Genomic DNA, 13,425 nt, shown 5'->3' with positions numbered 1-13,425 from the left:
CCGTATCTCAAAAATGCAGCGCCTATTTCTTTCATTAGGTCGTAACTTGTGCCGCATTGGCAGTGTCGCCACCACTATGCCAAAAAGGTGGCGGCGGCAGGCGAGGCCTTGTCCGGTCACTGCGCGGATGCGCAGTCATCTGCGGCTGATGAGCGCGGCCAGACGATGCAACGAAGTAGAGCAGGGTGGCTTAATGGCCGCGTACATAGCCTCGCAGCCGCATCGACAAGGGGGCGTGTGCCGATACGAATCGTTTACGACCCCCGGCTGTCCGCTTTTGGAGCCCTGCCCGATAGCGCAACAGCTGGGACCCTTCCCAGGACTCCCGATGGCGCCGCCGCTGGCTTCGCACCGGTTGCTCACGAACTGGCCATTTCGCCCAACGCGTAGACGCTCGACCGTATACGGCTGTCGCATAAAATGGAAACCTAACCATTTCGCCAGGTCTCCTAACACTACCTTGCTTGCGCTTGACTGTCCATAGCGTGCGTGATGCACCGGTAATCGCATGGTTGCTGTGTTAATCACCTGTTCAACTACTCGCTGCGGTGGCCAGTAGCTAAGGCGACGCTGCTGATCTCGCGGTCGCGGGTTTGGCGCCGGCTGCGGCGGACGCATTTTAATGGGGGGCAGAATTCATAACCGCCCGTGTACATAGCTATTGGCGCACGTTAAACCTTTACAGCTGCTTTAACCTCCGCTGGTTAAAAAAGCCCATGACGGCGTGCGTGCCTTATAAACTTATTGCATTCGGGTACGTAAAGCTCTATAACTTGTGTATCCACTTTACCTGTTTTAATGATTAAATATGAACAACCAATTCCGCTGGTTTTGAAGCTTTGTGGTTGCACAAACGTAGAATAATGCACAGATCGTTGATCGTTTACTGACTACACTATAACACTGTCATGACCCTTCGTGGCTTCATATGTTTGCATTTAGTAAGCTCACAGGCTTTGCCTGTAGCACGCGAGTTGTTCGATATAGGTAGGGTTGTGTACTTGAGGCTCTTGACGTCATCAATTCGAAAGGCCGAGACCGTATTGTCACGTACATTTTCTCACATTTACCAGGATGCACGCTATCACATTTCTCTCGACGCAAGATACACCCTCACCATATCTCGCTGATCGCGCATCCAGAATGCTTTGGCCACATCTATCGGGAAGGGCTGTTCTGGCCTGCTTTCTTATTCATGGGTTGCTGTAGAGAGATTGAGGTGAAAAGGATCTCGGCTTTTTCATCCTTATATGTTTACAGCAAACGCTAAAGGAATAGTAGTACTGGAATAAATAACTGAACAAATAATGACATTGAAACTAGCAAAGATAACACCGCCGCAACGGAGACTTCACTTGACGTCTCTCCATGCCACTAACCGACTAATGTACGAGTATACACTTCATTGTCCTCATTCATCGGTACACACGTGCCCTCCAGGTACTAAATTGACCGTATGTACGTCCAAAGGCACACCTCCGTTAACGCACATAAGCCATAAAGTCGGGCTCACCTCATCAAAGTGAACACGTGGAGAACCGATTAATGCAGCGGTTTTGTCAAGCTGCGATTCCCACTTTGACCGACTGGACAAGCGCCCACTCAAGGAAAGCAGCATGCTTGGACACCATGCTACACGGAGATCAGCGTGAGCGAAAACTTTCTGTCACGATCGTGGTGTCTACAAGCCCGCGGACTAACTGAACTATGTATTTTGGTCTAGCGCACATCAATATCCAAATCGATATAGGTATCTAAATCCGCTGTAAAGACGCTGCTGCCATATTGAAGAGATAAGCGATTGTACGACAAATTGTGAGTCTGCAATGTGTCTCAGTGCAACATTGACACTGTGCAAGATTATGTGGCGCCTTCACAGACTGTGTGACAGCACCCACAGAGATTTCTGTATTCTTCATTCTTCCCTGCTTTGTCACTAGGTAGCTTGTTTCCCCTTCACCAGTACAAGGGTAGCCAACCGGGTATAACCTTCCTGTCTTTCCTTTGCTTTTTACCTCTATGTCTACTGTAACCCGCTCTCAAGCTTACGCGGATATATGAAGGTGGTTTAGACTGTACGATGAAGCTAGTATAAGGGACGCAATGACAGCCATGTCAATCGATTCAAAGACCACCTTCGCTTTCCGTCACAGAATTGTACATTGATCTCGTGGGCAAACGTTCTAACAATAAAGAGCTTATTTCTTGGTTGGTTATCTGCCTCCTTAAAATGACAGAGCAAGGTTGTACGACTTGACCGACGTCTTCCTTCGTATCAACTTTTCTTCAATTATGATTGGTCAGTGCCTCTTACGAGCTGCTCACGTGTCGAAACTACTTCGTGAATACGGACGAAATATTCTTGTGATGATGTATACATTCATCGCTTTGAATTTTCAGTCTGCTTGACTGCAAATGAACAGTGTGACCTTTGCCAAAACGTTCTGTCACGATCGCGGTGTCTGCAAGCCCACGAATTAACTGAACTATGTATTTTGCCAGGCACATATCAAAATCAAATCGATTTATGTGTCATGAAAAACAGCTGTACTGCCGTAACGTTGTTCTTAATGCAAACGAATGTATTGTTCTTGCGATAGCAGTTATATGGACTCCCGAGGCACGTTTCCGTCGTCGTGCTCTCTTAGCACGGCGCTTGTGCTGTTCCTTGTGCTGTTTCTTATCCGTGTTTATTGGATCCTTTTAATTTATTCTCTGCAAGCAAAGTACGCACAAACCAAGACGGTAAAATATTTCACCACGGTACCTTGCGCGGCAAGCGCTACACAATAACAAAAGTTCTCACATTGCTCGTCACCTGCGTTACTTCTTTCTTTCCCTTCTTACCTAATATTTTTTTTTGTATATCCAACGTACCGAACTATGAATTCGTAGACAGTTGTAAATAAATGCGTACATTTTTGTGCGCGACCTACCGGAATATAAGGACGGCTTTCAGTAAACCGTATGTCAAAGCAAAAGATTCATTCGTCTGCACTAAAGGACATCTTGATCGAAAGAACCTCACAAAAGCTACAATAAAGGAATTGTCGCTCTGTTCTCGTAATATCCCGAAGAGGTCCGGCCTCGCAACTGCAGTATGTGTGTTCAGAGTTAATCCTCCGCAAAGTCGTGTTTTTTTTTTTTTTTTTTTTTTGGGGGGGGGGGGGGTTAGATGAGGTAATTACGTGCACACGTGCCAACGTTCTTGAATCCGATATGTGCCTCTCACAGTTCATACATAAAGGATTCGGAAGATGACGTGCTGACTATAATAATAAAAAAAACACTGACAACATTGCGGCCGGGGAAGGTCTTACTCTCAGGGAGACGTAAAAGATGCAGTGTTGCTTAATCTCTCGGGCGCAGGTACTCTAAGCTCCGGTTTCTGAGTAGGGACATGTCTGTATTAAACTGTTTTTTCCCTCTCCATTTTATTTTGTAGTTCCGAAATGGAGTGTGTCGCCACTATAGGAGGTCTTAAGAAATTAAAAGCGCTCTCTCAAGTTAGCAAAGGTAGAGATGATCGATTTGTTTGTTGCGTCATTCCGCGCACCTTGTCGGTTTACTATAAAGAAGCAGAAAACAGGAACGTCCATGACAGGTGATGGTAAAAAAAGAAAAGGTCAAGCCAGGATAAAAACTCAACGTACAGTGCAGTTGAAGTTGCTATGAAAAGTGAAAAAGATAATGAAAATTTTCAGCATCGATATTCGTTCGATTAAGTGACCTACTGAAGGGAAAGACGAAGTGATTAGCCATGCTTGGCCTTCACAGGCTGCTACTAATTACAGGTATACTCGCATCTTACGCAAGCGAGGTCACGTAAGAAGCTATTTGGTTTTCCCTCCGAGCACATAAGACCTCTTACTGAGCCTGACTGTGCGCTAGGTGGCAGGATCTTGTTGTCCTAATTATCTTTGCCTATGGCGGCCACTTCACCGTAGTGACTTTTAGAAGAAAAACAGTACTACCAGAAGAGCAGTACTATACAAGTACTACCTATTATGAACCGACAATTAGTTCAACACAATTTACCATTTTAATGCGTTTCCCTTAGTTTAAATAAACGAAAGTGGGAGCCTATTGGCGTGAGTAGATTTATTGTTGCATTGATGGCGACAGATGTCACAGATGTGCTCTTCAGTGCCGCGATGCGGAACGATGCCACAATGCCTCCCACTCGGCCTCCACCTGAATTGATGATGTTGTTTGGTTTCATTGCATTTCATTTCGTTACACTAAAGGTCCCCTCAGTGCAGGCTGCTACATAAGAGGCGGATTAACTAACTACAGAATTAATACATTTAGTGATTCAAAAACACCTCAACGCTCCACCAGCAAATTTCATGCATATAACGGAACTTCGTAAACACAGTAGTACAGTGAACACAGACGTTCAAATGAAAAAAGACAAACGCAGTGAATATATGATTAGATATGTTTGAAACAAAAACGTGGTAGCACTTCAACAAAGCTGGTGTTCGATGAAAAAAAAAACATAAACAAAGAGCAATGACGGGCAGCGGGAAGCTGCAGTTTGGGGGTATTTCTAAACGTCCATGTGAAGGCGCGCTGGGTTTAGCGGCAGTGGCTTTACAAGCATTCCACTAATGTCATAACTTGCACGAGAAACCACCGAGAGCTACCGTTTCGAGAGATTAGCGAAATACAAAGAAGCGAATGTACTGGCGGTGTCCGAGTATACGCAATTTCGACTTATAATTGAATACTAACTGCTGTTTGACTTGCATACGATTGGAGAATTCACGATTAGAAACTGCGGAATCTTCATTCCAATCGAACATTTGAGCCGCGAGTAATATGAACGTGGAAGTGAATACCGTTCCGAATGATCTCCACTGTATAGGAGGGTTGCGGTCGCTGCTCAGAGCCACCAGTCCCTAAGCAAGTGACACGGGGCAGATAGCCTAATCTTAATTATTTCTAGTCCTTCGGTAACTATCGCCTCGCTTTTAGCCGGCTATATAGGAGTTTGTCTTTCGATTTATTATTTGGACATTCTTTTCACCATGTTTTCAACTCTTTAAGATCAAATGCGGCTGCTTAATATGACACTGCTCTGCATCTACAAACGTGTACATGTGCATACGTGCGCACGAATGTGCTATATATTCATCGGCTGACGAAGTGTTCCCTTGTTTCATTGTTAATAGGGTGAGCGAATATTCCAAACTTCGAATTTGAATCTAATACTACGCACGAGCTATTCTTATTCGCATCCCAAAGGGAGCTATTTGATAATTTCGAATATCGAAACTAACAAAGCATTTTGCAAGGACCGAATGTCAAAGCCTCCGTCTGTTAACAAAGTGTCGCAAATCATCACGAGTTAAAAAACAAAATGGTTCTGCCACGTTTGTTTTCGGTTTACCGGTGGAAGCCTACATGACTACCAGTGATTTTTGTTTGTAGTCGGTCATTTAGTGTTTTACACCGTCTAGTCATAAAACAGTTTTATCTTTTACGCCACAGCCTGTGATGTTGTTTTTACAACGCGCCCTTTACATGTGTCTAGGGGACAATTATGTTTAAGCAGCCTTCGTTTTTCCCGCAACTTCTGATTTTTTTAATCTTTTTTTTTCGGTAACCGCCTATCCAGAATTTTTGGGAGGCTAGTTTTACAGTAACCATTGCTTCTCAGAAAGTTTGTTTGCAACAAGGCTCTAAAGTTGATGAGAGGCTAGCTGATCGTGAACGTTTTTGATGACAAAAATAATCTTTTCTGAAAAGCTGACAATTTCTCGCTGATAGTAAGGCTGTCTTCTCCCATTAGTCAGTACAGCTGTGGTACTTAATTACAACAAAATATATATTCACGCTGTAAATAAATGCGTCTGTGTTGGACCAATGAATATTCCATACGATATTTGATATGCACTGATTCTACACAATTAGCATTGGAAGAAGTTTACGTTCTCCCATCTCTAATGAATGATATTGTGGTGGTGTCCCAGATACCTGAAAGCAGTTCTTACTCATCTAAAAGGTCCGCAGGTGTCCGGACTTTCAATTGGAAACGTTATTGCACACATAAGCCAAATAAATGTAAATGTGCTTCATTTCTCATCAAATGGGCTCCACGTAAAACATCATATTTGACATTGTTTAAAAATACACAAAAAATGTATGTTAGAGGTCATTTTCTCGCATGCTGGTATTCGATTCACTCCAGAAATTGTACTATTCAAGCACTCCCATGCTTACATTTCACTCCTCTCTTGTAGCCAGTTTGAAAATTCAAACAAGGGTTTTAGCCGGGGGCCTTGAGTGACTTTTAGGTACCGCCGGTATCAGTCATAAATTGAATTCTATTGCATTATTTTTATATAAATACGAATATTGTGACACTCGAAGTGTGTATGAACTCAGCGACGTCTTAAGGTGAGCGCAAGGCATTAATTACCACGTGAGCTGCTTTCTGCTTTCTAATGACAAAAAAAAAAATCGCCTCGGGTAGCTAGGCAGGTCTGCCTCTTTAGATGGATTTCTGCAAAGATAATTTGTCGACAATTATCAAAGATCACTCAGCTAACTATCAAAGTTGAACTGATGATATTTTCTGATGAATTTACAATAACACCAAAAAGTGCAACTGCGAAAAGTTCTTACAACGTAAAACGGCCCTACGCCAGGGCAGGCTCGGACTATGTCGGAAAGAAAAATTGCATTTTCAGTCAAATATCCTACATATATCGCAGTCGTTAGTTAACACCTAAGCTGGTAAATAAACAATTTAATAACTGAGCTTGCCTATATATTTTATTCCTTCTCATTACCATATACACAACGCCGCTACGAACGAGGAATACATGCAACATGCCTTAGTCACTGATATTTCGTTAAAAATAGACAGTTTTAGTATTGCGGAAATGGCACCACGCTAAACGCAATAAAATAGCGGGGTCAGACTGCGCATGCTCAGAACGCTATTTCAGTTTCGCGGGTAGCGTGCGTCCGCTATTTTTCAAATATAGCGGAGACGCTAAACGCTCGCTAAGTTTTTAGCGTTGCAAACATGGCGGCACCCTCGGCCCGAGCGCTTGACATGCAGGCTCTTTTCAAGGCTTGGCGTGGATCCACACGGCTAGTTTGGTTGTCGAGCCACTCAGTTTGCAGCTTTGACTACTCGCAGCTAGATGGTTTTGCGCTTAGCGGCGCATCGTTGTCTTACGCTGTACTAAAACTCTATCGAACAGCGTTCCGCAAAGATTTAGCGTGCGTAACACGCTAACGCTAACGCAAGCATTTTCCGCAATACTAAAAGTCTCTAATGATAACGATAACGACGCATAAGCTAAACTTCTTTTTGTTTCAAGGCGACCTTACGTATGAAGTGTCAACACATAAATAGAGCTCACGGTTAGGACTTCTTCGCTGTGCATGTCTTTGCCGTCAACATCGACAAAACTATGGCTGAAAGATAAACGTTACAGTACTAAATTTTACTGAGAGTGGTATGATAACGGATTGTTTCCATCTATGCAGTATTGTAATATTTCTCGCTGCAATTAGACACTCAAACACTGCCACAGGGTTATTCTCTGTTTCTTACTGAAAAGATCAGCAGTGAGATAAACGGTGATGTTGCATGAGAAGAAAGAAAGTCCTCTTCTTTTTCTTTACGCCTGTCGGCACTATGACCATGTACAGTCTGGTTCAGCAATATTACCGTTTAATTCCCTGCTGTGGCATTGTGGAACAAATTGGTCATTGACTCATGCCATCCGTCCACCGTCGCCAATCAGTTCTGAGACACACGCTGCGAGGCTGACTAACAGCAGTACCAGCTCTCAATACGTGCAGACACTGTCTGAGAAATGCAACAGCGCAGGCATCCGAAGTGCAAGGTTCCGCATTTGAATCCCTGTTGTAGAAGCAGTTCAATGGAGTCATTATTTTGCTTTAACTATACTTGTTGTGTTAATTGAATACATTAAATTAAAGCTATTCGCGAGCACTACGCTCGCGAATAGCTGTTGAAGCGCTAGACAGTTGAATAACAGTTGAAGCACTAGACAAAGACACAGACGACCAGGAGAAGCACGAAGACGCGAAGTGCAAGTTGATTGACACTTTGAAGTCGTTTCACTACGCTCGCTTTTATTGCAGCTAAAGAACAACCTTTGCAATCAAGCACCGAGGACACAGCTTCAGTTACCTTCAGAAGAGAAACGCCATTTGTAATAAGTATAAAACTATCATGTTTGTCAGAGGGCAGGATGCGCAAGGCACGCACAAATCCGCACAGGCGAATTCGGCCGGCCGAAGCCATTTCTTGTGAACTTGAGCTCTACTCTCTGTGGAATTCATACTAGAGAGCAGTTAAGCCTTGCCTAATTTTGTCTATTTCTCGGTATTGCTGAAAAGGAGCTTTGTCTTTAGCTCGCAGGGCACTTGAAACTTCGCTAGTATATGTACTGAAACCGTGGAGAAGTAAGTCTTGCACGGATTTTCCTTCAGACGTGGTAAAATGGTGTGAATAATTATTCCATCACACCAGAGGTCTGTTTCCAATCACTCTGTATGGAACAGTCACTCTGTACGATAGGCTCCTTATTAGGAATAATAATTTAGATGGTCAGTAATTACGTGCATTGAGACGTATTTTTCTCTCATAAGAGTATTCAATAATAGCAATTTCTCCGTAAGAGTATTCTCCTAATAGAATGATGTCATCATTGAAACTTTAATGCGAATAGTATTTGTACATGTCGTCTGAAGCACATACCTTATATAACGTTTAAATAAGGTTTCAAGTTTCAAGTCAATTTAATTTTAGTAACAATAACCAGAACTTAAAAGAATACTCAGAGCCTTGTTGGAAAGCCTCGTGTTAGAATAATTGAGAAATTTTCATCAACCGCTGGCTATCAACTGGACTTATGCAGCGATTTCGAGGCGAAAGGTGAGATGCTAAGGAGTCTCTACCTCGTTGCGTATCGACAACTCTCTAGCTGGGAGGAAGGCCTCAGCTTGGACACAATGCCATGGCTATCTTCATTGGAAACGTTACCCCTGTCTTTCAGCGGACACCAGGCGTTCTCTTTTTTTTTGCCATCTTGCCAGAAGTGACTATAATTCAAAATTCATTGCCGCAAGCTTCTCGTGCATAAGAAATGGAATGTCCTATTATCCCAACAATGGTCAGCGCCGGTCGATATTGTTCTTGAGCATGAACTACTGATTTCTGCTGAAGGCCAGTAATGATCCTGGAAGCCTGCCCTGACATTTACTAATTTCAACGTGAATTCTAACCATGGCGTGGATGCCAAAGGTGGGCTTTTGTTGCTGCTGGTGCTAAAACTTCGGCAAATGCTAATTATGAAGCGCCGCAAAAAGAGTGTCTCCGCACAGCGCTCACTTCAAATGACGTGGCCATATACCATGCTTCAGCGTAAAGGCGATGTGATTTGGCAGACCTGAACGGCCATCGAGCAGGCCTCGTGAAGCCGGCAGTCATACAACAGGTAGCCTATAAATTTTTAACATAATGACTGCGATGTTCGACGCAATCGCGCAGATGGCCGGCTTGCTTTTACACGCAAGGTTTCTGGTAAGAGTAATGGAGGAGAAATACTCCCCTATGCGCTACCTGCCGTAGACTGCGCAATGTAATATCGACTAGACCAGACGTACTTTACTTCACACTCCTACTTTCAAAATAGTTCAGGCAGATCGTTAAACCAAGCGAGATCGTCAATATCGACTCATGATTGTTCTGCAGCACAAGCGCGATGCCCAATGTGCAATGTCTTGCTTCCATATATTTGCCTTGTTAGCTGGTTTCAGCAACCTTTATCTTACTTATGGTTGCATTTGTCCTCCCTCATACAATGCATTCGCGTTCTCCCGCTCTTTCGTAAATGTGTCGTTCCTCGCAGTTACGAGAAGCAGGCAGTCGGCCAGTGTGGCTTGATAAGCGTGCGTACAACATGAGCTTGAAGGTCATGTCCATTTTAGGAATAGTTTTTATTAGTTTGTTGCGTTGTCAAGCATGGATCTTGCCTAGGAGTGTTCATGGACTTCATTGGCGATGATAAACCGTTTTATATAGCAATATGTAAAATATGTAAATACCGGCTTTAGCATTCTTTTCGATTAAAACTGGGAAAATTTTCATTTTTTTATATAGGGCGATGCTGCGTAGTTTTATCAGCTGTAGATTTTCCTCTGATGATTGACTGTAACGAGGATATAAACTTTTGAAATACTTCAAGTACAAATACATGCTTATTCCAATAAGATGGCATCAAGATAAATAATAATGCAGCAACTAATATGGCCAGTTTTCGGTCGTTTTCGAAGGATTTTAATTTATGTAGAGTTAATAATGCGTCCAAGACGAACCATCGCTACCACGAGGTAATGTTTTCTCCGCGCGGATTCTATCATTCTTTCCTAAAAAACCGAGGTGGGCAGCGAGGCAATGAAAGTGTCACTGTTCTTCCGCCTGCGAGAGAATCTTTTTCAAAAGTGCTATGTACTGTACATTTAAGGACATTGGCTGCTGTACATTGGTTGCTTGAACGCTGCACTTATGTCACTATTTCTCCAGTGCAACGCTGCGGTCTAGTGACATCCGTTTGTACTTGTATGTTGGTACTTGCATTGGCAAGCACTGTATTTTGTATAGCAACGTGTTCATATAACACGCACGAATGTGTAAGACCTCAGTGCAGATGCCTTCCAATGTTGCGCTCGATCATCTAGCTTCTCTGACAGAATCCGCCCCTTTCCTGAGGGCCAGTTTCTAATTAGAGACTTTGCAGTTGTTGAACGTTGAAACTTTCTAATTGTTGAAAACTGCGCAAACAAGAACATCAAGGCAACACAACCTCGCATGACGAGCGTCGACTCTAAGCTAAACTTTAATAGTGGAAACGCGCCAGCACGAGAATTTTTTTCCGTAGGCAACTTGAGAAAAATACAGAGGCCGCTATACGTAAACCCTGTGTATTTTAGAACTTCATTTTCAAGGTGCACAATCAGTCAACGACTCTAATATAGATATGGTTTGCAGCACTGCGTGTGTTAAAATAACTCCCTAACTTCGCATATGACATCATGATTCCTAAGTAGGCTGCTTGGTTTGTGCAAATATGTATACAGGCACATCAAAAACTTAACTACGCTGCTTGCTATCACGAAATCTTAGCTTACACTCATGTAAAAAAAACACAGTAGGAGTTCATAGAAGTCATTGGCACCGAGTAAAACAGCAATGAGTGTTGAAGCGCGCTTAGGCGGTGTAAAGGTGAACTCACTTGAAGATGGACCTGCAGTGGACGATCGCCGGCAGCAGAACCACCGCGCATAAGAACACCAGGAACGTTAGCTTGCTGCCTGCCATCATGAGGTCGCTCGGTCGGCTCGTCGGGTTTCTGCGCAGACAAGGCAGACGCGGCGCCGTGCTAGCGTGAGACCACCGCCCGCCATGCAGGACGGCGCAGAAACATTGGCGTTTTATATTGGAGCATCCCCTGGCCGAGTGGGGGCGCCAGCGAACACCGCGGCATCTGACATTTGATGCCTAACAGCGCACCGCAGAGCGCGTTCTCTCCGCTCCGTGCACCCAAGGAGAGGGCAACAGGCCTTCCGGTTGCCATGTGACGTAAATGAAATGTTGTGTATGCGAATTTGCACAATGAGGGAAAGGTACTTCCACGCACAATTTTGATAGCGAGAAAGGGAGCGAATTACATTATTAAAAGCATATTCGACATTAGGCAGCTAAATTTTACTGGGTTGTCATTCGCCGTGCAAGATGTTTTTTTTTTTCATTGACAGCTTGTGAATTGCGTCTTTTTGTGTGTCTTTTTTTTCATCTCATTACCAAACTATTACTCAATTTATCTTCTTAGTGGTTTGCTGATAATGAACTAACTGATTGACTGGCTCACTTACCAAGTGTTCTTTTTATTTTATTTTCTTCGTTTGCTTGGGCAGTTTGCACAGTTGACATTCCTTGTAAATAAACTGCTCTTCTACCAGGGTAACCGCCTCAGGTCACTACGCTGGTTTAATTTTTGTTGTCGAACGAGTGGCCCGCACAACGTAGAGCCAAAGAAAACCCAATTATGCGTTTGAGAGCTTCTCTACGCTTTGCATGTCGTGTTCACTGCGCTGCAGCTTTAGTAAATGCGCCATTTTTAGATTGTGCGTGAACATTTTCTCACCAAGCTTGTTCAGTTATATTGGCGTTGCACATAAAATTTTTCGCGGCATCGATCATGGTCACGAGCAGACATAAGGCCTGGTGCCGGCCTCACAAGGCGCGAGCATCGAAAAGGTAATAAAGACATCAAAATGACAGGGTTGAGGAATGCTCAGGCATACAAGTGGGAATGCTTTCCACTAAATGTGCCTGCATCACCACGTTTCAGTGATGTATGTGATGCGATTCTGGAAACACAAAGCAATCAAGGCCTGCCAGCAGTGTTCACAACCTTGTTATATGAGCTCCATTACAAGGAACGAGCTGGCATTATAATTTCAACCGTGCAGCATTTCGTTGACCAGATCCTAGTCTTGGTGCTTTTGGTTTTTTCTGCGGTTACGCTGTAACGGGGTTTAGAACAGCTCATGCGGTAGTGAGAAATGCGACGCTTTTCCACAAATTGCAGAGCATTTGCGGTCCAATTTGCGGAACAAGTAACTCTTTAGGTTAACTCGTTGTGCTGGTGAAATGTGCGTGATCTGCTTGATGGGTACGGGGGTGAACAATGAACGGCAATTCTCGGTTTGGTTGAAAGCCCTGCGATCCTTATTGCCATAGTAAAACGGAATGAAGTGTTGACAGATAATGGATAACTCCACTGTTATTAGATCAAGAACACCGAAATAAATCATTGTGAGTATACGCGCTTTCAACAGTGATTTGACGAGAGTCTTCACTTTGATTCGCTTCGGCGACTGTTGCCATGATGTGGAGATTTGCCGCATTCTGTAAATCGCGTACGAAACCTTCCTAATCTTCCCTTTAGCCCCACACATTGAGACCTTGGTGCTTCTGTTCTCCATTTCCTGTTGGTCTTTTTTTTTTCAGCGCTACTTTGTTATAGGTCAATCGCAGACACGTGTTTTATCCACACTTAAAGCAAATCATGCTTGAGCACAGCTATACTTCACGCCATTTTGGCAAACGGCCGTAGTTTACTCTTGCTAATCATTGTACGATAGCTCTTTCGGTCGGTTACCTTTTTAACACCGAATGTACTTTATTGAGAACTTTTGCTTTAAGCGTTGCCGCTGCTTTTCCCCAAAAGTTTCGGGGCCTCGACAGCACCTTCAAATATTAGCTTCTTAGGCAGTCTGCTCTGTAGGTGACGAAATAGTTCCTCTCGGCACACGTCCCGATCCGTGTAGTTATGACTAATATACTCTTTGTGTTAGTCATCGTAT

The 13,425-nt window shown here is 43.6% G+C and overlaps 1 protein-coding gene across 3 annotated transcripts in view; it reads right to left on the bottom strand.

The window, feature by feature from the left end:
- Positions 1-13,425, bottom strand: part of LOC119450615 (uncharacterized) — a 275,138-nt gene that overhangs the window by 11,253 nt on the left and 250,460 nt on the right. For all 3 annotated transcript variants that reach the window (XM_049666054.1, XM_037714120.2, XM_049666055.1), the window contains exon 2: positions 11,289-11,405. In XM_049666054.1, the coding sequence (XP_049522011.1) occupies positions 11,289-11,377 (89 nt within the window). In that variant the 5' untranslated portion in view covers positions 11,378-11,405. The remainder of the gene's footprint in view (positions 1-11,288; positions 11,406-13,425) is intronic.

This window comes from Dermacentor silvarum, chromosome 4 (genome assembly GCF_013339745.2).
Source record: "Dermacentor silvarum isolate Dsil-2018 chromosome 4, BIME_Dsil_1.4, whole genome shotgun sequence".
NCBI lineage: Eukaryota > Metazoa > Arthropoda > Arachnida > Ixodida > Ixodidae > Dermacentor > Dermacentor silvarum.
Note: the sequence above shows the minus strand (reverse complement) of the source record. Positions and strands in the feature narration are given on the sequence as shown.